The 25,469-nt window shown below is 44.5% G+C and overlaps 1 protein-coding gene across 1 annotated transcript in view; it reads left to right on the top strand.

Annotated features, from left to right (window-relative positions):
• Positions 1–2,253: 2,253 nt before the first annotated feature.
• Positions 2,254–25,469, top strand: part of PRPH2 (peripherin 2) — a 37,623-nt gene continuing 14,407 nt past the window's right edge. The window contains exons 1-2 of the mRNA XM_007537369.2: positions 2,254–3,434; positions 12,107–13,175. Coding sequence (XP_007537431.1) covers positions 12,595–13,175 — 581 coding nt within the window. The 5' untranslated portion in view covers positions 2,254–3,434; positions 12,107–12,594. The remainder of the gene's footprint in view (positions 3,435–12,106; positions 13,176–25,469) is intronic.

The following is a 25,469-nucleotide window of genomic DNA, read 5'->3' as shown; positions in this document are numbered from 1 at the left end:
TCTCTCCCGTGTGTGTGTGTGTGTGTGTGTGTGTGTGTGTGTGTGTGTCTATGTGTGTGTTTATGTATGTGTAGCTGGGGCCTTACACATGAATAACTTCACCACTTTGGGCCTCCTTTTTAAATTCAGATAGAGAGACAGACTTGGCCAGTCTCAGAAATCAAAGGTACACCCTCTGGTAAAACCAATAAGCAAACAACAACAAACACTTTTAGGGGGCTAGGTGGTGGTGCACTGGGTTAAGCACACATAATGTGAATCACAAGGACCCTCGGAAGGATCCCGGTTTGAGCCCCTGGCTCCCCCCCTGCAGGTGAAGCAGGTCTGCAGGTGTCTCTTTGTCTCTCTCCCCCTCTATCTCCCTCTCCCAGCTCGATTTCTCTCTGTTCTATCCAATAAAAATGAAAAATGTCTGCCAGGAGCAGTGGATTTGTAGTGCTGGCACCAAGCCCTAGTGATAAAACCCTGGGGGCAAATAAAATAAAATATTAAAAATGAGAGAGACAGAGGTTGGGGGAGGAGACATCATAGCACTGGAGCTTCCTCCTGTGTCAGAACACTTCCTACATGGTGCCGGGGCTTGAACCTGGACCGCTCACCTCACAATTCAGGCCCTGTACCCAGTGAGCACTGGCCCTCTGTATTTTTTTGAGGAAGAGACAGATAGACAGACTGAGGAGACAGACAGGGAGATAGAGACCCAAGGCTGGTCCGTTGTGGATTTAGCTTCCCTGTACTGTCCATGGTTTTCCCATGTGGTGTTGGGATCAAAGTCATGGCTTTAGCTTTATCTGCCAAACTATCTCTGAGCCCTCTTCCTGCTTTGTTGCGATGTCCTTGATTAGCCACTATCCTCAGTGCCTGTCTCCAAGGGCACTCCTCATCAGGAAACAGGAAAGAAACTTCAGTGTTGTAGTCTCTCTCTCATTGCTTCTTGGTCTCATTCTTTCTATCTGAAAAAAACTATTTTTAAAAAAAATTTAACTCAGCGGGTTAAGTGCACATGGTGCGAAGCCCAAGGACTGGCATAAGGATCCCGATTCAAGCCCCTGGCTCCCCACCTGCAGAGGGATCGCTTCACAGGCAGTGAAGCAGGTCTGCAGGTGTCTGTCTTTCTCTCCCCGTCTCTGTCTTCCCCTCCTCTCTCCATTTCTCTCTGTCCTATCCAACAACGACGACGACATCAATAACTACAACAATGAAAAACAACAAGGGCAACAAAAGGGAAAATAAATAAATAGATATAAATTTTAAAAAAATTTAAAAAAAAAGAAAGAAAGAAGGGAAGAAAGAAAAAAAGTACAGAGTAAAGAACGGTTAGGATGATCATCACGGGGTCATGTCAAGAAAACAAAAGTTAACTATTCAAAGAGCAAAATGGTACCTCATTTTTCCTTGGGTGGCAAGTCTGGAGAGGTGATCTCTTGGGTTCCTTTATTATCTTCCCTCCCTACTTCTTCACTTCTCTTACAATTTTTTTTTCTTTTTCATTCTTTTCCAGACAGAGGTGAGAAATAGAGGAGGGACAGTAAGTGAGAGGAGAGACAGCACAGAGCAGCTTCACCTCTCGTGAAGCCTCCTCTTTGCTTGGTGCTCCCATATGGTGACAGGCGGTTTGACCCAAGGTCATTGCGCATGGCAAAGTGTGCACTCCACCAGGTGACCTATCTCTCGCCCCTTTAGCATCATTATTTTATTGCCGCCAGGGTTATCACTGGGGCTTGGTACTTGCATGACAAATCTACTATTCCTAATAGCTTCTCTCTCCCTCTCTTTCCCTTTCTCTTTGATAGGATAGAGAGAAATTTAGGGGGAGAGGGAGATAAAGAGAGACACCTACAGCACTGTTTCACTGCTTGTGGAGTTTCACTCTTTGCAGGTGGGGCCTGGGTACTTGAACCCGGGTTCTTGCACATTGTCATATGTGTGTCCAACTGGATGTGCCACAACCCACTCTCCCTCCTGGCTCTATATTAATTTTTAAATATAACTTTATTAGTTTCATTTTGTTATTGTAATAGCATTAAAGACTTATTTTTTCCCTTCAGGGTTATCTCTGGGGATTGGTGCCTGCACTACGAATCCATTGCTCCTGGCAGCCATCTTTTCCCCCCATTATTATTGTTGTTATTGTTGTTGTTGCTGCTGTAATTATTATTGGATAGGACAGAGAGAAATCAAGAGAGGGCAGGGAGACAGAGAGGACGAGAGAAAGACAGACACCTGCAGACCTGCTTCATTGCTTGTGAAATGGCCCCCTTGCAGGTGGGAAGCCTGGGGCTCGAACTAGGATCCTTATGCCAGTTCCTGCACTTCACATTATGTGTGCTTAACCCAGTGCGTTGGTGCCTGCCCCCCCACTAAAGACATTTCTAAGGAGAACAGGGAATCAGCACTAATTCCACTAACTTATTCCATTATCTTTGGAGTAGATTTATAATATACAGGTTCACATGCACTGGCTCAGTGGGGTAGGGAGCTGGTGAGGGAGCATGCTATACCCCATCAGAGGTCCTTGCTTCTTCCTCTGTTCCCTTTTCTCTGCTTGTGTCTCACCAGGTCCTGGCATACTTCAGACTTACGAGATTTGTCAAGGGCTGTTTCTGATGTGTCTGTTGTCTCTCTTTTGCCTTCCTCGATAACTCACCACTATCAGGGATTCCAGGGATTCTATGCTGAGTGTGAAGGTTTTTTTTTTTTTTTTTTTTTTTTTTTTCCCCACTCAATGAAACCATTCTATTTCTGGCCACCAGGGGACATCCGTAGATGAGTTCTGTCCCTTCTCCTGTTTAGGCTTTTCCCAAGAGTTTCTTACCTTATCGGCTTAGCTGGATAGAACTATTTTTAAATGCCTGCTTTTGGCTACCACATTAGATTGGTCTCCCTCACTTTCCTTTCTCTTTCTCTTGTCCAAATGTGTGTGTCTAAGAAGTTCTCTGAGATATTATCACATCAACCCTGTCTCTTTTCTCTGAGAATAACTTTCTTTTTTTTTAAAAGAATTTTAAAAAATATTTATTTATTCCCTTTTGTTACCCTTGCTTTATTGTTGTAGTTATTATTATTTTTGTTGTTGTTATAGATGTCATTGTTGTTGATAGGACAGAGAGAAATGGAGAGAGATGGGGAAGACAGAGATGGGGAGAGAAAGATAGACACCTGCAGACCTGCTTCACCGCTTGTGAAGCGACTCCCCTGCAGGTGGGGAGCCGGGGGCTCGAACCAGGATCCTTCCGCTGCTCCTTGAGCTTTGCATCACCTATGCTTAACTGGCTGCGCTACCGCCGGACTCCCAGAATAACTTTCTTTTCTCTCTTTCTTTTTTTTTTTTTCAGAATAACTTTCTTGGTTGGGCTGCAACGCAGAGGAGAGACAGGAGATCCTGAGCGGAGAGGGAACACACATCTTTATTCTCGCAGGCACCTCAGAGTTGGGTGAAGCATAGCAGTTCGGGCCACGTGGAGCTAGCAAAAATGGCCGCCTCTCGCTACACGCAACAACCCTTCCATGCAAGAGAGAAAGGGTGAAAAAAGGGGTGAAAAGTGAGCAAGAGAGAGAAGGGGTGGAACAAGAAGGGGTTTTATGAGGGAAATTCCGGAAGTGACAAGTCTGGACAGGATTGGCGAGGAAACAAGGCACTCCCGGGAATAAGGTTTTCTCGTGGGAATTGACAATACCCTGAGGGGACAACATGGTGGATGTGACTGCATCTGCACAATTTCCCAGCATTTCTTTAGATTTCTTATGTGTTTATTTATTTCATGAGACACACAGAAAGAAGGAGACAGAGACTAGAGCACAGCTCCTCTTTGGCATAAGTGCTACCAGGGTGGAACTTTGAGCCTCACTCACACGTGAAAGTCCTGGACTCTTGTCTTTGAGCTATTGGTGCTTCTGCTTCTTTAGGATTTTTGTATATGAGGTTTGAGCTGCACTTGTTTCTAGTTGTCTCAATACCTCTTTGGGGGAAAAACAAACTTCTAAAGACTTCAGCATACTCTTCATTGTCTCTGGTGATGAAGAATTAAAATTCTTTGAAGAGGCCAGGAAGATACCTTAGTGCACAGGACTTGCATGCATGAGACTTCAGAGGTCCCAGGTTCAGTCCCAAGCACTGTTGTATAACAGATCTAAGTGGTGTTCTGGTTTCTCTTTCTCAATCTCTCTCTCTCTCTATATATATATATATATAATATAAACCCATATTGGGTGGGGGAGATAGTTTGCTGGTTATGCAAATAGACTCATGCTTGGGGTTGGTTCAGAGGTCACATGTTCAATCCCCCACAGCACCATAAGCAGTGCTCTGGTAAAAAATAAAATTAAATTAAAAAATAAACAAACTAATGACATTTTTGATAGAAATTGAGAGGGAAGGAAAATATAGAAAAGGAGAGTGCTAGGTGGTTAAGTGCTCACATTCTAGTGCATAATGACCTGGGTTCAAGCACCTGGACCCTGGACCCCACCTGCAGGGGGAAACGGCTCAAGGGTTATAGAAGTAGAGCTGCAGGGGTCTCTTTGTTTCTCTCATGCTCTATTTACTCTGCCCCTCTTCATTTCTCTATGTCTAATAATAAATAAGTAAAAATTTCAAAAAAAAAAAGAGAGAGGGAGCAAGAGAAAGAGAGAGACACCTGCAGCAGTGCCTCATAGCTCATGAAGTTTCCTTGTTGCAGGTGGGGACTGAGGGCTTGACCTGCGTCCTTGAGCACTGTAATGTATGAGCTCAACCAGGTGCACCACTGTCTGGCCCCTGATTCATAAAACAGTTTACAGGCATCCTGGTTATGACACAGATGTAAAATGCAGGGCTTGGAAACATGAGGTCCCAGATTGGAGCCTGGCTCTGCATTTGTCAGAATGACAGCTGCTTCTCTTTCTCTTGTTTGTTAACTGATAAAGTTTTCAAAAACCCTCTGAGGTTTCAAAGCTATTTAAAAGTCAAGCATTGGTTATTAGAAGAATGATTAACCTGAGGATTTTTTTTTTTCCCTCTAGGATTATTGCTGGGGCTTGGTGTCTGCACTATGAATCCACTGTTCCTGGAGGCCATTGTTTCCCATTTTGTTGCCCTTGTTGTTGTTATTGCTGTGACATTATTGTGACATTATTGTGTTGTTGTTGTTATTGCTGTTGTTGTTGGCTAGGACAGAGAGAAATCGAGAGAGGAGGGAAAAACAGAGAGGGGGGCAGACAGACAGGAGATAGACACCTGTAGACCTGCTTCACTGCTTGTGAAATGACCTCTCTGCTGGTGGGGAGCTGGGGGCTCTAACTAGGATCCTTACTTGGTCCTTGCGCTTCACACCATGTGAACATGACCCATTTCACTACCACGGGGTCCCCCTCCCCGGAATATTGTTTTTAACAAAAATGTGGTGTGAGAACAAAATAAAATGAATCTTCTGCACCTCAGAACCTGACCTTGGAGATTCATCATAGCCAGAGCTACGCCCTGGCTTGTCTGTCTCTCACTCTCTCCTCTGGCAATTTGCAATTTGAATCTGGTAGAATAATGGAATAAGTGGTTTGTTTGTTTGTTTGCTTGTTTCCATATTCACCACTCTGGGCCAACTTTCTCCTAAGTAGCCAGAGACACAGATAGAAAAGCACCAAAATGTGAAAGTCTTTTGTTTAAGGTGACTGTACTGGAAGGAAAAAAAAATCTGGTATCTGATTGTTTTGTTCTTGCAGCTCCTATATCTCTGGGGAAATACTGCTTTGATCTTAGTGATGTAGAGATTTTAAAAAGGAGTGTGCAGGTAGTGAATCTGATGGAACCAGGGCAGAGGAAGGAAGGTGTAGGAGATCGCAGGCTAGGCATTTGGCATAGTTACTGGCTGGAACAGATGAGTTTCTTATTTTAATTATGAAAACTTTGGTATAAGATGAATATGAATTTGAGTACAAAGTTGTTTTTCCTTACTTATTATTTATTTTATCAAGAAAGACAAGAGCTCTGTTCCATCTGTCATTTTATGAGTTATAAGAATCACACCCCAGAAGACTAGGTGTGGGCACACCTGGTTGAGTGCACACATTATAGTGCACAAGGACCTAGGCTCAAGCCCCCAATCCTACCTGTAGGGGGGAAGTTTCACTAGCAGTAAAGCAGTACTGCAGGTGTCTCTATTTCTCTCTCCCTCTCTGTTTCCCCTTCCCATCTCCATTTCTCCCTGCCTTATCAAATAAATAAATGAAAAAAATTAAAAAAAAAAAAAAAGGAATCAGGGTGTCAGGCGGTAGTGCAGTGGGTTAAGTGCACATGGCACAAAGCGCAAAGACTGGTATAAGGATCCCAGTTAGAGCCCACTGCTTCCCACCTGCAGGGGAGTCGCTTCACAGGCAGTGAAGCAGGTCTGCAGGTGTCTATCTTTCTTTTCCCCCCCTCTGTCTTCCCCTCCTCTCTCCATTTCTCTCTCTCCTATCTAACAACAATGACATCAGTAACAACAACAATAATAACCACAACAATAAAAAACAACAAGGGCAACAAAAGGGAAAATAAGTAAATAAATATAAAAAATTTAAAAAAAAAAAGGAATCACACCTAAAGTAAGTGCAAATACAAGTCCTGCACTCTACCTGCTAAGCCATCTCCCTGACCACTAAGTAAATAAATATTAAAAAAAAGGGGTGGGGTGGTGTGGGGTGGAGCACTGAACAGACACCTCAGCAAAGAAGATAAATACACCAGAATAAGCAAATGGAAAGATATTCAACATCATATAACATTAGAACAAGCAAAATCAAATGACAGTAAAATATCACTACACATCCATTAGAATGGTTAAAATCCAGAACTCTAACAGCATCGAATGCTGGCAAGGATGTGGAGCAACAGGAACTCATATGCATTCTGATACAGATGGTAGAGTCACTTTGGACAACAGTTTGGCAGTTTCTTATAAAGCTAAGCATAATCTTACCATATGATTCAGTAACTATATCCTTATGTATTTACCCAAATGTGTTGAAAACTTACATCCTCACAGAAACCTTCACATAAGTGTTTATAGCCACTTATAATTGCTTCATATTGCAAGTAACCAAGGTGCCCATTGATACTTGAGTTGATTAAAAAAAAAACACATGGGGAGTCGGGCTGTAGCGCAGTGGGTTAAGCGCAGGTGGTGCAAAGCGCAAGGACCAGAGTAAGGATCCCGGTTCGAGCCCTGGCTCCCCACCTGCAGGGGAGTTGCTTCACAGGCAGCAAAGCAGGTCTGCAGGTGTCTATCTTTCTCTCCCCCTCTCTGTCTTCCCCTCCTCTCTCCATTTCTCTCTGTCCTATCCAATAATGATGACAACAATAATAATAACTACAACAATAAAACAACAAGGGCAACAAAAGGGAATAAATAAATAAATATAAAATTTAAAAAAATTTTAAAAAGCATGGTGCATACACATAATGAAATATTTTGATAAGCAGAATTAGCTATCAAGCCATGAAATGTTGCGGAGGAAGAGCAAGTTGCTTTTTTAGTTATTTATTTTTTTGCTATGATTTATTTTTGCTTGGTGATTCAAACTGTATGACATTCTGCAAAAGAATGAATGTAGCGATAGTGGTTACCCAGTGGATAGCGTAATGCTTATGCAAATGACTTTAATGCCTGAGGCTCTGAAGTCCCAGGTTCAGTCCCTTGCATAACTATAAACCAGAGTTGTGCAGTGCTCCGGTTAAAAAAAAAAAGTAATGAAACCATGATATGGTAATGATGAATATGTGACATGCATTTAGCAAAATCCATGCAACGGTGACACAGAGTTACTCTGGTGTAAGCTACTGTAGACTTTTTTTTTTTTTAAATAATTTATTTCTTTATTGGGGAATTAATGTTTTACATTCATACTGTAGACTTTGGTTGCAAACATATTAATGCTGGTATATCAATTGTAACAAATGTACCACACCAACACCAGAGAATGATTATAGTGAAGATTATTTAGGGACAAAGGAGATATAAGAACTCCGTCTGTTCAATTATTTATTTATTATTTCTGGTAAATACAAAAACTCCTGTGTTCTATAAAGTTAGGTCTAGTAATCATTAAAAAAAGACAATAAAAATGTACACTTGGGATGGGCAGTGGTGCACCCAGTTTGGTGCACACTTTACCATGCACAAAGACCTGGGTTCAAACCCCTGGTCCCCACCTGTGGGGGTAGGGACAGCTTTACAAGGGGGGAAACAGTGCTTCAGGTATTTCTCTCTCTCACTCCACTCTATCTCCTCATGCCCCTCTCAATTTCTCTCTGTGTCTCTGTCCCATAAAAAAAAAAAAAGGGAAAAATGGGCACTAGGAGTGGTGGATTTACCTTGCAGTCACCAAGCCCCAGTGATAACCCTGGTGGCCACTAAAAAAAAAAAAAAAAGGTACAGACTGTTAGAGCATAGATCTTCATTTTAAAAATATTTATTTTTGATACCTGGGAGGTAGCATAGTGGATAGGTGTCCGGCCTTAAAGCCAGCCCCACCCTGCTCTGCTCCCTGCTCCATTGCTGATATTATGGCCTATTTACATAATCATTGTTTTGCCTGAAAGATCCCCACCTTTGTTCTATCTTCTTTCTACCTCGAGACCCACCCTGCCTGCAGGGTACATTAATCCTGCCTGTTGAAACCCTAGCAAGCGTTGCTATGGAAGCTTTCTACCTTGCTGCTCATTCTTTTCTCCACTCCCTTTCCCAGCCATCTCCGTCCTGACTTGCCATTTCCGGTTTTACCCTATTAAGCCCACTTCTGTTCCTGGTTTCTCTCTCTTCTCTCCCGCATCCCGACCTGGAGAAGGGCTGGTGAAGGGCTGGTGAAGGGCTGGTGTGCAGAGGGAGGCGGCCATTGCGGTTTGGTGCCACGTGGCTTAACCTGCTGTGCTCACACCCGACCCTGGAGCTCTGCATGAAAAAAGAATTGTATTACCATGCCACCACGAGTTGCTGGTCTCTCTCCCGAGAAGCTAGCCCGGCAGATAGGGTGTTGGGCTCTCAAGCATGAGGTCCTGAATTTGATTCCCAGCATCACATGTGCCAGAGTGACACTCTGGTTCTCATTCTCTTGTCTCATAAATAAATAAATAAGTAAAAATTTTAACTTTAATTCGATAGGACATAGAGAAATTCAGAGGGGAGTAGAGATAGAGAGGAAGAGAGAAAGATACCTGCAGACCTGCTTCACAGCTCATAAAGCTCCCCCCCTGAGATGGGGAGCAGGGGCTCAAACCTGGGTCCTTGCACATAGTACTTTGTGGGCTTAACCTGGTGTACCACTGCTCAGCTACCAATAAATAAATATCTTAATTAATTTTTAAAATTATATTTATTTATTCATTTACTGGATAGAGACAGCCAGAAATTGAGAGGAAAGTGGGAGATAGAGAGGGAGAGAGAGAGAGAGAGATACCTGCAGCACTGCTTCACCTATTGCTTGCAAAGCTTTCTCCCTGCAGGTGGGGACTGGAGACTAAAACCCGGGTCCTTGTGCATTCTTTTTTTTAAAAATATTTATTTATTTTCCCTTTTGTTGCCCTTATTGTTTATCATTATTGTTGTTATTGCTGTCATTGTTTTTGGATAGGACAGAGAGAAATGGAGAGAGGAGGGGAAGACAGAGAAGAGAAAGATAGACACCTGCAGACCTGCTTCACTGCCTGTGAAGTGACTCCCCTGCAGGTGGGGAGCGGGGGGGGGGGGGCTCGAACAGGGATCCTTATGCCTGTCCTTGAGCTTTGCTCCACATACACTATGCCTGACTCCCTCCTTATGCATCCTAATATGTGCACTCAACCAGGTGTGCCACCACCCGGCCCTTGAATAAATATTTTAAAATAAAAGTAATGCCTCTTACTTATTAAAAAATTAAATATCTATTTTATTTTATTTCATAGGAGATAGAATTTCACTAGAAAGAGGAAGAGGAGAGAAGCCAGAGCATCACTCCAGTATATGGAGCACCAGGGATCAAACCAGGTGCCTTAGGCCATGCTCACTTTGTGCTGTACCACTTGAGTTATTTCCCCACAAGGCAATTTTGACTTTTGACAACAATTTCAGTTTTCAGTTTGCGTTTCCTTGTTTTCTACACAGACCAAAATATTTTTCCAGATTGTCAGGACTTTCCAAATTTCCTTAATTGTCTGTTCCTGCCTTTTGCCTGTTTCCCTAGTGGGTTGTTGGTTTTCACTTGTAAAATTCTTGATACTGACTTTTTTTTTTTTGCTTCCAGAGTTATCTCTGGGGCTCAGTGCTTGCACTACAAATCCAGTGCTCCTGGTTGCCATTTTTAATTTTTATCGGCTAGGACAGAGAGAAATTGAGAGGGGAGGAAGGATAGAGAGGGAGAGAGAAGGATAGACATCTGCAGACCTGCTTCACTGTTTGTGAAGTGACCCCCTTGCAGATGGGGAGCCGGGATCATTGCGCAGGTCCTTCGCTTCATACTCTGTGCGCTTAGCCAGGTGTGCCACTGCCCGGCCCCCATGTTGACATTGCTTTACATATTAATTCTTTGTCTTCATGTTGCAGATGTTTTCTCACATCCCATCATTTCTTTTTCAGTTTGGATAGTGATGTGTGTTCATTGCATGCTTAAACAATGAAAATTGTTTATTTATTGAGATGTAACCAGAAAAATGAATTTATTTATTGAGATATAACCAGAGTATCACTCTGGCATATACAGTGCCCAGGTTTGAACTCAAAACTTCATGCTTGTGAGTTCAACACTTCATCCACTGCACCACCTCTTTGATCATGATTTAAATTTTTTTCCCTCCAGGGTTATCAGTGGGGCTCGGTGCCTGCACTACAAATCTACTACTTCTGGTGGCCTTTTTTTTTTTTCATTTTTTGCTGTTGTTGCTGCTACTGTTGCTGTTGGATAAGACAGAGAGAAATTAAGAGAGAAGAGGGAGACAGAGAAGGGGAAAGGAAGACAGATACCTATAGACCTGCTTCACTGCCTGTGAAGTGACACCCTCTGCAGGTGGGGAGCCGGGGGCTCAAACTGGGATCCTTGCGCTGGTCTATGCGCTTCACACTATGTGCACTTAACCTGGTGTGCCACCACTTGCCCCCTGATTTAATATATATATATATATATATATATATATTTAAATATTTATTTTATTTATTTATTCCCTTTTGTTGCCCTTGTTGAATATATTTTGTAAAATATTTATTTTATTGCATATTAGAGAGGCTTGCGTATTTCACAAGACATAGAGACAGATGGACAGACAGATACACCAGAGCATTACTCTGGCACCAGGGGTTGAACTGGAACCTCAGGCACAAAAGTCTCCTGCTCTACCCATTAAACCATCTTTCTATCCCATTAATTAATTAACTAATTAATTAATTACCAGAGCACGGCTCAGCTCTGGCTTAAGGTAGGGCAGGGAATTGAACCTGAGACCTTGGAACCTCAGGCATGACAGTCTTTTTGCATAACCATTATGCTATCTCCCAATTTAATTTTTAAAGGTTAATTTATTACATGTGAGACTGAGAGAAAGAGAATCAAACCAGAGAGCCACTTTAGTATATACTGTGCTTGGGGTTGAACCAGGAACCTCAGACAAGCAAGATCAGTGCTCTCTATCAGTTGAGCCATTTCCCCAGCCTTGAAAGGTTTAAATTTTGGGGATGGATGGTGGCACATCCAGTTGAGCACATACTTTACCACGTGCAATGACCTGCAGGTGACCTGCAGATATGGGAAGCTTCATGAGCAGTGAAGTAGTGCTGTGTCTCTCTATCTCCCCCTAACCTCTCAATTTCTGTCTCTATCACACACACACGCACATGCACACATACACACACACACACACACACACACACACACACACACACACACACACGTTTGAAGTTTACATTTTAAAGGAGTCTGACCTGGAAATGTGCTGCTGGAGATCTAGATGTGTTCTGAACCAGCCATTCGGATAACTCCCAATCCATGACCAGTCTTGCCATTCTCTTTAATATGAGAGTGTGTATGAGAGAGCGGGAGGGAGGGGAGAAGGGAGGGCTATGGGCAGGGATTAGAGCTGTTATGCCATCTGTGAGTTTTTTTTTTCTTCTTTCCCCTAATGCAATGCCAGCATCGAACCCAGGGCTTCACGCACGCATGCCAGTGTCATCCTTTTTGCTCTCAATTCTTCAAGCCAAACCCAAAGCGCTATGCAACAATGTGTCCACAGAGGCTCCTTCTGGCCATGTTTTGAAGTTGGTATGGCTTTCTGTAATGGGATGAACCTGACTAAAGGGATTAGCGGGATGCATAGAGGATCCCACTTGTAATCTGTGCTGTTCCGCCTGTCCCTTCTTGGCTGGGACGGAAACTGCAGGAAGGACACAGAGGACTGGCCCCCTTTGTCAGCTCCAACTCTGAGGCCCCTGCTATCACTGAAGAGTTAATGGGGGTCACCAACTAGGGGGGCTCAAAATGGGCAGCCCCCAGAGCAGCTCCCTGCAGCTTGGGCTATCTGCATCCTTCCCAAGGCCCTGAGCCTTCTGCTCTGGGGGTCATTATTACAGTTGGCAGAGGGAGCCGAGCAGTGGGAGGCTGCCTGGACTGCACCCTGCAAGCATGGCGCTAATGAAGATGAAATTTGACCAGAAGAAGCGAGTCAAGTTGGCCCAAGGGCTCTGGCTCATGAACTGGCTTTCTGTGCTGGCTGGCATCGTCATCTTCAGCTTGGGGCTGTTCCTGAAGATAGAGCTCCGGAAGAGAAGCGAGGTGATGGATAACTCTGAGAGCCATTTCGTGCCCAACTCCTTGATTGGGGTGGGGGTGTTGTCTGTTGTCTTCAACTCTCTGGCCGGCAAGATCTGCTATGATTCCCTGGACCCTGTCAAGTACGCCAAGTGGCGGCCCTGGCTGAAGCCCTACCTGGCTGTTTGTGTCCTCTTCAACATCGTTCTCTTCCTAGTGTCCCTCTGCTGCTTCCTCATGCGGGGCTCCCTGGAGAGCACCCTGGCCCACGGGCTCAAGAATGGCATGAAGTACTACCGGGACACGGATACACCTGGCAGGTGTTTCATGAAGAAGACCATAGACATGCTCCAGATCGAGTTCAAATGCTGCGGCAACAATGGCTTTCGGGACTGGTTTGAGATCCAGTGGATCAGTAACCGCTACCTGGATTTTTCTTCCAAAGAAGTCAAAGAGTGAGTGGCCCACTGTCCTGGGGTCAGCGGTCTTTAGGGGTAGGGAGACCTGGGCCTCTGACCTCACCCCAACCAGTGCCTTTCTCTCCCCATTAGGTGTGCAAATTACTATTTCATGTGGGAAGGTGTGTTAGACTGGATTCATATGAATTGTCAATGCTCTGGCTTGCCTGGATTGTAAAAATGGCAACTTTATGTAGTTCAACCTATGAGACTGAAGCATAGTCTAGCTAGTTGTCTCATGAGACTGAAGCATAGTCTAGCTAGTTGTCTCATTTACTCACAGTTGAGGACTGAGTTCAAGAAACTCACATTTCTGCCTCAATCCCCCCTTTTCCCTCAGTCTTTCAAGCTTCGGCACCCCCTCTTAGGGAATTTGGCATTGGATCAGGTAGAAAGTGTGGAGGAAGAGGCCGTGAGAAGGTCTAGGTTGCAGTTACAGCTGAGTTGTCAGCTTGTAACTTTGGGTAGGTAATTGACCATTGGTGTTCTTTGATCATCACCATAATCACCATCATCTTTTTTCTGTCATCATTGGGGCTTCATCGCTCCAGGCCAGCTTTTTCAGATAGACAGAAACAGAGAATCAGATGAAAGACACTACACAGAAGCTTTCCATAGCATCATGGGGGCTAGACTTGATCCTGGGTCATATGTTTTTCTTGCCAGTCTTTTAATACAGACACTGGAGTAGATCATGGTCACTTCTTGGCTCTGTCTAGAGCAGGTGCTCAGTAGGTGTCTGTTGCTGTTCTTCTGAAATCATGATAGAGCAACACAAAAAAGCATTTCCAAGGTATTCTTTGTATGTGTGAACACATGTGGCGGGCTGTGGGGGGGGGCAGTGGTGTGAGAAAGAAAACCTCCTCCTTTGTGCTAGAGGTGACTTCATGCTCTTTCAGTAAACCCACAGCCAGAAACTCTCCCTCACTGCCTCTCTGTCCAGCTCGCCCATTCTCTGGCTAAGGTTAGGGGTTCAGCTGTGGCTTGACAAGTCCCGGGGGGCTTGTACTCAGGGTGTTGGACACACTACCAGCAGGATGTGGTTGGAGCACAGGCAACACTCGTGAACTCCAGGTGGTTAGCTTACAGGCACCTCAGGTGGAAGGGAAGTCCAACTGAAGGTCACTGCTGGGGGCTTTATTTTCTCTGTGAGTGAGGATTACTGCTACAAATCCCTAGTCAAGGAGAGGGTTGTAAACACCTCTGCCCTTCCCAGGTAATGCGTCTGTAGGGACGGCACAAAGTGGCACGGTTTCTATAAGCTGCAGCAGAAAAGTGTGATACCAAAGGGACAAACAGATTCCTGGGGTGTAATGTGGGTGTGGGTGAGGAAGCTGATGGGAGAAATAGTTTTTGTGAGCAGGTGAGAGGGGACGTATTCATTTTTCCTTAACATTTTCCTTGATTATCTTCTGCACAGTGAGTGTTTGGAGAGACTTAAACAACCTTATTGTAATCCCCAAATCCCCATTTGTCGCAGAGTGAGAATTTCTCCAGGCTGTTTTCCTGTCAATGACTAGCATATCTAAAATATTATCTAAATTTTTACAGTTTTATTGCTGGTACTTGGTGCCTTGCAAGACTTCACTGTTTCCAGTGGCTATTTATTTATCTTGACAGAAGGCAAGAGGCAGAGAGAGCAGAAGAAAGATACAGGACAGAACATTTGCAGTACTGCTCCACTGTGCATGAAACTTCTGGAGATATTGAACTCAGATCCTTGTGCATGATGCCATGTGCACTCCACTGGGTGAGCCACCACCCAGTCTTTGCATTTCTAATTTTTTTTTTTTTGCCTTCAGGGTTATTGCTGGGGCTCAGTGCCAGCACCATGAATCCACTGCTCCTGGTGGCCATTTAAAAAAAATATTTATTTATTCCCTTTTGTTGCCCTTGTTGTCTTATTACTGTAGTTATTATGTTGCTGTTGTTGGATAGGACAGAGAGAAATGGAGAGAGAAGGGGAAGACAGAGAGGGGGAGAGAAAGACACCTGTAGACCCGCTTCACCGCCTGTGAAGCGACTCCCTGCAGGTGGGGAGGAGCTGGGGGCTGGAACTGGGATCCTTAACGTTGGTCCTTGAGCTTCGGGCCACCTGCACTTAACTCACTGCTCTACCGCCCGGCTCCCTTCTTGGAGGCCATTTCTCCCCCTCCCCCTTTTGTTGCCCTTGTTGATGTCGTTCGTTGTTGGATAGGACAGAGAGTAATGGAGAGAGAAGGGGAAGACAGAGAGGGGGAGAGAAAGATAGACACCTATAGACCTGCTTCACCGCCTGGGAAGCGACTCCCCTGTAGGTGGGGAGCCGGGGGTTCGAACCCGGATCCTTACATTGGTCCTTGAGCTTCGCGCCACATGTGTTTAACCGCTGCGCTATTGCCCGACTCCCTACATTTCTAAATTTTAGGCAGAAATAAAGCTTGATCAAATCTACCTCAGTGCCCTACACTAGCTCGTTGGTATGAAATTATGCTGATTCTGTTAACTTGGAAACTTTCATTCTGTTACACAAAAGAAGCGTGGTGAATATTTTAAGAGAGAAAAAACAAACAAACCAGGAACAAAATTCAAGCTGGTTTCTCACCCACAGCTGATCGATGGTCTTAGTTTTTCCACATTTCGGTCTACACTTCACATTTACATAGACTGAGGCTGGGCGAGGGCTCAGAAATAGAGTGAATGCTTTGCATAAGATAGAGCTCTGCTGCGGTCCATAATTATTTTATTTATTTGTTTAATTTATTTTTTAAATATATTTATTTTCCCTTTTGTTGCCCTTGTTGTAGTTATTGTTGCTGTTGTTATTGATGTTGCTGGATAGGACAGAGAGAAATGGAGAGAGGAGGGGAAGACAGAGAGGGGGAGAGAAAGACATCTGCAGACCTGCTTCACCACTTGTGAAGCGACTCCCCTGCAGGTGGGGAGCCGGGGGCTCGAACCCGGATCCTTAGCCAGTCCTTGTGCTTAGCACCATGTGTGCTTAACCTGCTGCGCTACCGCCGGACTCCCATGCAGTCCATAATTAAAGAAACAAATCTTTGGAAAGCATTTTCATAAGTAGCAGAGTATAACCAATTAAGTGTCCCGCTTTATAATTTGAAAGCATAACATTTACATAATGTTCCAAAATCACTTCTCCCAGTTTTGTAGAGATACAATTCTCACATACAGTGTATGGAGGCCCAGCAGGTCGCTCATCAGGTACAGTATCCACCTTACCATGCAGGTGGTTCCAGGTTCAAGCTCTGGTACCACATGCAGAGCACCATAGCACCAAGGGAGGTTTTGGGAAAGCTTCGTGGATGGTAGCGTGGTGGTGGAGCTGCGCTGTAATCTTTCTCTCTCCCTCCCTCTGCCTCCAGGGTTATCACTATGGCTCAGTGCCTGCACTAGGAATCCATTGCTTCATTTCTCCCCCCCCCCCAAGTTTTACTGCATGGGACAGAGAGAAATTGAGAGGGGAGGGGAGAAAGAGAAAGACACCTGCAGACCCGCTTCACCACTTGTGAAGCGCAGCCCCTGTGGGTGGGAGTGGGGGCGGGGGTGGGGTGGTGGAGGCGTTCAAACCCGGATCTTCATGCAGGTCTTTGCGTTTGGTGCTATGTGCACTTAACCAGGTGTGCCACTGCCCGGCCCCTCTCTCCCTTTCTCTCTGTCTCTATGTCTATAAGATTTAGAAAAAAAGCAACAATGCAAAATCAAGGCATACAATTTATTGATTCGCTACCCTAATATGAATACTACATACAAACTGTAAAATGATTACCACCATAGTGTTACTTAACACTTGTATCCCATCACATAAATGCCACTTATTTTTTTTGTGACACCTTCTCTTCCCTCGTTGCTCCCTATCTCCTGTCTACTACAAGCCACCATTCTAGCCTCTGTTTCTATGCAATTGGATTTTCTTGTTTCTATTTGAATATATATATATATATATATATATATATATATATATATATATATATTTCCAGGGACTGGGCCTGGATTTACTTGAGGGCCATGCTATGAAGGACCTTATCTGTTGGTGCAAAAAATGAACACAGAAATGAAGGAGAATGTAGAGTGAGGAGAATGCAGAATATAGCAACACTAAAATATTTCTCTGTTGTCATCTCAACTGTTTCACTTAGGAGGCCTCCGATATGTGCAATTTCACTGCTTCTTATTACTTTTTTTGTTGTTTTTGTTTAAAGTAGATTTATTTATGAGAGAGAACCAGAATATCACTCTTGGCATTATGTGTTGTTGGAGATCAAGTTCATGTTTGAGAGTCTAACACTTTACTTACTGTGCAACCTCCCTATCAGGCTGCTTAAAATTTTTTTTTTAATTATTTTTATTTATTTCCTTTTGTTGCCCTTGTTTTATTGTTGTAGTTATTATTGTTGTTATTGATGTCATCGTTGCTGGATAGGACAGAGAGAAATGGAGAGAGGAGGGGAAGTCAGAGAGGGGGAGAGAAAGATAGACACTTGCAGGCATGATTTTATTCAGAAAGAGAGACACCGCAATGCCAGAACTTTCTCCAGTGTCATAGTCCCTCCTATGTGGTGCTAAGGCTGTAATCTCTAATCTGGGTTACACACATGGGAAAGCATATGCCCTACTCACTGACCTCTCTCTCCAGCCCCCAAGATGTATATATGTAATTTGTTATTAGTGATTATGCTATTTCCCCAGCCTCCAAGATATATTTTACATATAAAATACATACAGAATGTTTGCATTTAAAATATTTATGTTTGTTTGAGAGAGAATCAAGTATCACTCTGGCACATACAAAGCTGGAATTCAAATTCTGGGGACCTCATACTTGAGAATCCAATGCAGTGTCCACTTACGATCTCCCAGGCCACTTACCACCTTCATTCTGTACAGTGTGCGTCCTGTGGACTAGGCTACAGACCATGGAGGTCCAGCCTCCTCACTGTAGGGGCTTCCCCCATGTGTCCCCTTGGGACTCTAGGCCTCAGCAAGCTGGAGGGGGAGGCTGGCTTCTTCAGATTTCTCAGGGGAAGTTCTGAGCTCAAAGGTTGGTTCTTAGGGCCCCAGATCTAAATGATGAGGTCAGATGGGAAGAATTCAAGGTTTTCAGCCTCTTTATCTTAGACAAGTGATCCAGTACATGTCACAACCTCACTCTGTCCCAGCTCTGCTGACAGGTCATCTGATATATATATCAGAATCACTCTGAAATATGAAATGTCAAGGATTGAACTGAAGACCTTATGTGTATGGCCCTTTTCCTTTGAACTACCTGGGACAATGGACATTTCATTTGCATGGACTCATATGCAATCTTTTATTTATTTTTTAAATAAATGTTTACTGGGGGATTAATGGTTTATGGTAAATACAGTTGTTAGTACATGTGTAAAATTTCTGATTTTTCTGCAAAACACTCTCATCCTCAGCCTGGGTCTTTCTCTACTATATCATGCAGCAGGACCTGTAAGCAACCCCCCACACCAGAGTCCTTTACTTTGGTGAAACACATCAAGTCTTTTTTTTTTTTTTGCCTCCAGGGTTATTTCTGGGGCTTGGTGCCTACACCACAAATCCACTGCTCCTGGAGGTCACACTTTCTCCTTTGTTGCCCTTGTTTATTTTTGTTATTCTTATTGTTGTCATTGTTGTTGGCTAGGACAGAGAGAAATCGAGAGAGGATGGGAAGACAGACAGGTGGAGAGAAAGATAGACTCCTGAAGACCTACTTCACTGTTTGTGAAGCGACATCCCTGCAGGTGAGGATCTGGGGGCTCGAACCCAGATACTTATGCAGTCTGTGTGCTTTGCACCATGTGCGCTTAACCTGCTGCGCTACTGCCCGACCCCCTCCAAATCATTTTTTATCTTTTAAAGGATTTATTTATTATTGAAAAAGAGAGAAAGGGAACTAGAATGCCATTCTAGTAACATATGGTGCCAGAAATTGGACCCAGGACCTCATGTTTGAAAGTCCAGTGCTTTACCTACTGTGCTACTTCCTGGGCAATGATATATCTTTTTTTTAGATCTAGCCTCTCTCACTTTGCATGGAGAGTTCCAGGACTCAACTCAAGACCTATGTGCACAAGTCCTGCCCTCTACCTTGGAGCTACCTCCTCATGTCACTTTCCTAATACAAGGCTATTGTCCCCTATAAAACCACTGAGGTACCACCCCTCAGATTCACATGATGGGAAATGGCACCATTTCTTATGGAAGAGGTAAGGGATGGTAGGCTCTATAGATCTCTTTTAAAAATATTTATGGGGTAGGGGGTCGGGTGGTAGCGTAGTGGGTTAAGTGCACGTGGCACAAAGCGGGGGCGTAAGGATCCCGGTTCGAGCCGCCTGGACCCCCATCTGTAGGGGAGTCGCTCCATAGGCAGTGAAGCAGGTCTGCAGGTGTCTATCTTTCTCTCCCCATCTCTGTCTTCCCCTCCTCTCTCCATTTCTCTCTGTCCTATCCAACGACAACGAGATCAATAGCAACTATAATAATAACCACAACAACGGTGAAACAACCAGGGTAACAAAAGGGAAAAAATGGCCTCCAGGAGCGGTGGATTCATGGTGCAGGTACCGAGCAGGCAATAACCCTGGAAGCAAACAAAAATTTATAGGGTGGGGGGTTGGCGTTAGCACAGAGGGTTGAGCCCACATGGCGCAAAGCACACAGACCGCTTAAGGCTCCCGGTTCTAGCCTGGCTCCCCACCTGCAGGAGAATCGCTTCACAAGTAGTTGTCCCCCCCAACCCCCGCCCCGCTTCCCCTACTCTCTCGATTTCTCTCTGTCCTATCCAACAACAAAGACAACAGTAACAACAACAATAATAACAACAATGATAAACAACAAGGGCAACAAAAGGGAAAAGATGGCCTCCAGGAAGAGTGGATTCATAGTGCAGGCACTGAGAACCAGTGATATACCTGGAGACAGAAAAAAAAAAAATCCACAATATTGGGGGCCAGACGGTGGTGTCCTGGTTGAGCACACATGAGAAAGGACTTGGGTTCAAGATCTTGGTCCCTACCTGCAAGGGGGAAGCTTCATGAGCAGTGAAGCATGTATCTATCTATCTATCTATCTATCTACCTCTTTCCCCTCTTAATTTCTCTGCCTTTATTCAAAAAATAAATAAATGACTAAAATATTTCTTTATTGGAGCCAGGTGGTGGCACATCCAGCTGGGGACATGTGCTACCAAGCACAAGGATCATCAGTGAAGCAGGGCTGTAGGTGTCTCTCCCCCTCTAACTACCCCTTCCTTCTTGGCGTCTCTGTCTCTACCCAAATCAATACATACAATATTTAGAAAGAGACCTTATTTAAAATTATTGACTTACTTATTTATGAGAAATAGACAGAAGGAGAGACAATTAAAGCATCATTTTGGCACAGATAATGCCAGGAACTGAATTTAGGATCTCATGCTTTCAGGCTGCTAGACTTCATTTAAGAAGTGTTCTGAAAGACAAGATATGGACAGAGGTGGGGTTCTGGAAACTGCCATAGATCACGAGTAGATTCCAATACCTGTGGAATTATACTCACATGCCTTTCTTCTCTCAACTCTATCACCTGCACATTTCCCTCCCCCCCCCCGCCACCCGTGTATCTTTATAACGTGTGAGCTCAAACGGGTGTACTGTTGGGACTATGTGTAAGCTTGATAGAGCTTAGGGAAAACCACCCCCATCCTTAGATGGAGGTCTGAGAAGATACCCTCTTGGTTAGTCTCTCTCAACCGAGGTGAGCAAAGGGGAGAAGCTCAGACTTAGTTCTTTCCTTCTTGACTCTCAGGCCCACAGAAACCCCAATACTTCTCCCCATTAACTGCAGGCCACATGGCCACTTACTTTAAGATTCACTTACTCAAAGTCACCTTACCTTCTGATCACAGAAGAACACACCTTATCACACACTCCATTATACACCTCAGACCCCAGACAAGAGAAATTCCAAACTATCTGGCCTTTTGATATCCATCTTCTGTCTGTCTCACCCTACTGGTTTAACCCCTATGCTTCTCTCAAATACTTTTGGATAATTAAGTTGCTTGTGTCATGAAGAATAACTGTCTTGTATCGCATCAATTCCTGTCATACCAGCCCCCTACCATAAGGGCAAGCTGATCTTTAAGAAACCTGTAATTTCTGACATATTTCAATAATTCCCTTTGTTTGGTTTTCTATTTAACTCATGTCCACCTGCTAATAAATGAAATCTGAGCACGCTGCAGGTCTCCCCGGTGTCTTTACTTCATGTCGTCTCTTGTGCGAGTGAGAAAGAACCGGTCCGTTACCTTTCTCCGTTACCTTCTCACCCCACCAGAGACCCCGACAGGTGTACTTTTGCTGAGTGGCTTTAATACAAGTCCTGGGCACCATTCCCTAAGCACTTTAGGAGACATTTCTAACCCTAAGGAGGGTGTTCTTGCTTTTTTTGTCATTTTTTTTTGTCTAAGGTAAACACAGCATTAATTATGGCCTATAAAGTCAAGAGTGACATCATCTGATACCCAGTGTATATTCTGATTCTCTCAGAATGGGTTTTACAGTTGTTTTGTTGAAGTCAGGATTCTTGCCAAGGCTAACCTTTGCATTTAGTTGGTTGTTCTCTCAGTCTCTTTTGCTCTAGGTCAGTCCCACACACCCTGCTCCTTTTTAAAGATAAAGTTCAATATGTGTGTATAATTTTATTTGGTAGGACAAAGAAATTGAGAGGGAAGGGTAGAACTGAGGGAGATGGAAAGTGAGACACCTACAGCACAACTTCAACCTTTGTAAAGCTTCCCCCCTGCATGTGGCGACTGGGGGTTTGAACCTGGGTCCTGTGCATGACAAAGTGTGCACTCAATGGGGTGCACCACCACCCAGCTCTGTTTGTAAGATTTTTATTTGATTTATTACATATGAGAGGGTTGCACATAAAACACACATACAGGGCAGAGGTAGAAAGTGTGATGGTTACGCAAAGAGACTCTCATGCCTGAGGCTCCAGCATCTCAGGTTCAATCCACTGTACCACCATAATCTGGAGTTGAGCAGTGCTCTGGTAAACAAACAAACAACAACAACAACAAAAATGAAACACACATACACAAAAATTAGGGGCTAGTATATGTGGTGCAGAGATCAAAGTGGGAGCTTCAGGTATTCAAGACCAACATTCTACCAGCTGAGCCATTTCTCCAGTCATGAGATCCCTTTTTACCTTCCGTGTGTGCTGGAAGAACTGGGTTTCAGGGCAGGGGTAGATAGCATAATGGTTATGCCATTAGGCTCATGCTCATGATCTTTGACCAGTTTATAACCTTAGTGTCTTGTTTGGGGTTATAGCTCAATTGGTAGAGTAAAGGACTTGCATGTCTGAGAAGATGACAGAGGTCAGAGAAGCAAATCACCACTCAGGCACATGCAGTGGTGATTTGTTTCGCTGACCTCTGTCATTTTCTCCTCCCTCTCCCATTCCTTCTACCTCTCCCTCTCATTATTTATTTTGTCATCACCAGTATTTTACACTTCCAAATAGATGTTTTTTTTCAGATAGGGAGACAGAGAGACAGAGTGAAAGATACCACAGCACTGGAACTTCCCCCAGTTCACTGGGGGCTGGAATTTTACACACATGATTTAAATAACAGAATCAGAGAGGGAGGCAGGACATAAGGTTCAGAGGTGTTATGGCCAGGAAGTGAATCAGAAAGCATTGGCTTGGGTGCCCTGCTCTAATGTCCACCACACTCGTGGTGGGAGCTTCCATCTTGTGCAGATGAGAAAAATAGGCTCACAGAGGTTTAGGTGGCTGAGGGGTCCCACAGGGGTCCCTTCTGTAGCCACTGGCTGGGGACAGATTCTTGGTTAGTTACCTCCCTGCCTCCTTCCTGCTTCTTTGTCTGCTGATTTCCATATAACTTTTCTCTTTTCTTCTCCTTTCCTTTCCTTTCCTTTCCTTTCCTTTCCTTTCCTTTCCTTTCCTTTCCTTCCCTTCCCTTCCCTTCCCTTCCCTTCCCTTCCCTTCCCTTCCCTTCCCTTCCCTTCCCTTCCCTTTCCTTTCCTTTCCTTTCCTTTCCTTTCCTTTCCTTTCCTTTCCTTTCCCCCTTCTCTCTCTCTCTCTCCCTCTCCCTTGCTCTCTCCTACAAGCTTTATTTATTAATGAGCAAGAGATAACCAGAGTATTACTCTGGCAAATACAAGATCAGGAATTGAACTCAGGACCTCAAGCTCAAAGGTCCAACACTGTGCCACCTTCTAAACATCAAACTAGCTTAATTAATTGATCGGTTTGTTAAATAAGTGAGAGGAAGGGAGAGAGAGAGGAAAGAGGAGAGAGAGAGAGCAAGAGAGAGAGAGAGAGAAAGAAAAGAGGAGAGAGAGATGGAGAGGGAGAGGAAAGAGGAGAGAGAGGCAGAGAGAGAGGAGAGAGAAGAAAGAGGAAAGAGAGATGGAGAGGGAGAGACAGGAAAGAGGAGAGAGAGACAGAGAGAGAGAGAGAGGAAAGAGGAGAGAGAGAAATGGAGAGGGAGAGAGAGGAGAGAGGAGAGAGAGAGAGGGGAGAAAGAGAGGAGAGAGGAGAGAGAGAAATGGAGAGAAAGAGGAGAGAGAGGAAAGAGGAGACAGAGATGGAGAGGGAGGAGAGAGAGATGAAGGAGGAGAGAGATAGAGAGAGATAGAGAGAGAGATGGAGAGAAAGGTGAGTGAGACAAAGAGAGAGAGAGAAGAGGAGAGAGCGATGGAGAGGGAGAGGAAAGAGGAGAGAGAGGCAGAGAGAGAGGAGAGAGAGAGAAGAGGAGAGAGGGTTACTAGAGTAATATTTGCCAGGAACTTCATGCTTTATCTACTGCCCCACCTCCCATGCTGCCATGTAGTTTCTTATGGAACTGTTACTCATCTTGAATTTTTTTTTTCCAAAGAAGCTCTGGCATATTTATTTATTTATTTATTAAAATTTATTTATTAATGAGAAAGATAGGAGGAGAGAAAGGACCAGACATCATTCTGGCACATGTGCTGCTAGGGATTGAACTCAGGACCTCATGGTTGAGAATCCAGTGCTCTATCCATTGAGCCACCTCCCGGATCACTATTTATTGGTGTGTGTGTGTTGTTGTTTTTTAAAATTGATTTATTTATTTATTTTCCTTTTTGTTGCCCTTGTTGTTTAACATTGTTGTGGTTATTAATGTCGTTGTTGTTGGATAGGACAGAGAGAGAGGAGGGGAAGACAGAGAGGAGGAGAGAAAGACAGACACCTGCAGACCTGCTTCACCGCTTGTGAAGTGACTCCCCTGCAGGTGGGGAGCCGGGGGCTCGAACTGGGATCCTTACCAGGTCCTGGTGATTTGCGCCATGTGCGCTTAACCCGCTGCGCCACCGCCCGACTCCCTGTGTGTGTGTTTTTTTTAACCAAAGCACTGCTTATCTCTAGTTTATGGTGGTGCTGGGGATTGAATCTGGGACTTCAGAGCCTCAGACAGTGAAAACCTCATTTGCATAACCATCATGCTATTCCCCCAATCCTGACATCTTATATGGCTTGCTTGTAGGACAGTGGCTAGAGCATAGGCGTTATCGTAAGACCCTTCCAGGCCCTGGTGAGCCCTGAGTGGTAGGGGATTTATAGGAAAATGCTCCGATATAAATAACACAGCCTAAGCTCACAACCTAAGGAGCTCTCCTCTGCCTGGCTTTGTCTTAAGAGGGTAAGTGGGGCCTTAATCTGTGGTTGGAATCAGGACAATACTGAGTAAACAAATGGTAGTTGGGGGCAGGGAGGCCTAACTCTAGAGGTACAGGGCTTCCCAAAGGTCCCAGATTGAGTGCTCAGGAAGCTTCCACCTTCCTCCACCAAACCTGTGTTCCAACCCCCCACCCCCCCACTGGAGCCCTACTCTCTGGAGACCAGAAGGGTGACTTCTCCCCAATGGAGAAGTCAGTGAGGTGACCTGGGGACGTAGCAGCTGTGAGGCCAGCCTGTAGACTGAGGGCAGCTCCAAACACTACCGGTGGACTTGGGCCCACACAGCAGGCATGGCCTGCACTTCAGATATGCATGAGGTTGGAAGAGGCAGGTGAGCTGGTTCCAGTTTAGTAACATAGGAGATATTTCATAAGAAGTCAGTGTGGGGGGCCAAGTGGTTGGTGCACCTGGTCGAACGCGCATGTTACAGTGCACCAAGACCCAGGTTTAATCCCCCCACCCCTACCTGTAGGGGAAAAGTTTTGCGAGTGGTGAAGCAAGTCTGCAGGTATCTCTTTGTCTCTCTTTCTCTTTCTTTTTTTTTTCTCCTCCAGGGTT

The sequence above is a fragment of the Erinaceus europaeus genome, chromosome 4, assembly GCF_950295315.1.
Source record: "Erinaceus europaeus chromosome 4, mEriEur2.1, whole genome shotgun sequence".
In the NCBI taxonomy this organism is placed as follows: Eukaryota; Metazoa; Chordata; class Mammalia; order Eulipotyphla; family Erinaceidae; genus Erinaceus; species Erinaceus europaeus.
The sequence above is the reverse complement of the archived record's forward strand: the minus strand, read 5'-3'. Positions and strand labels throughout refer to the sequence as shown.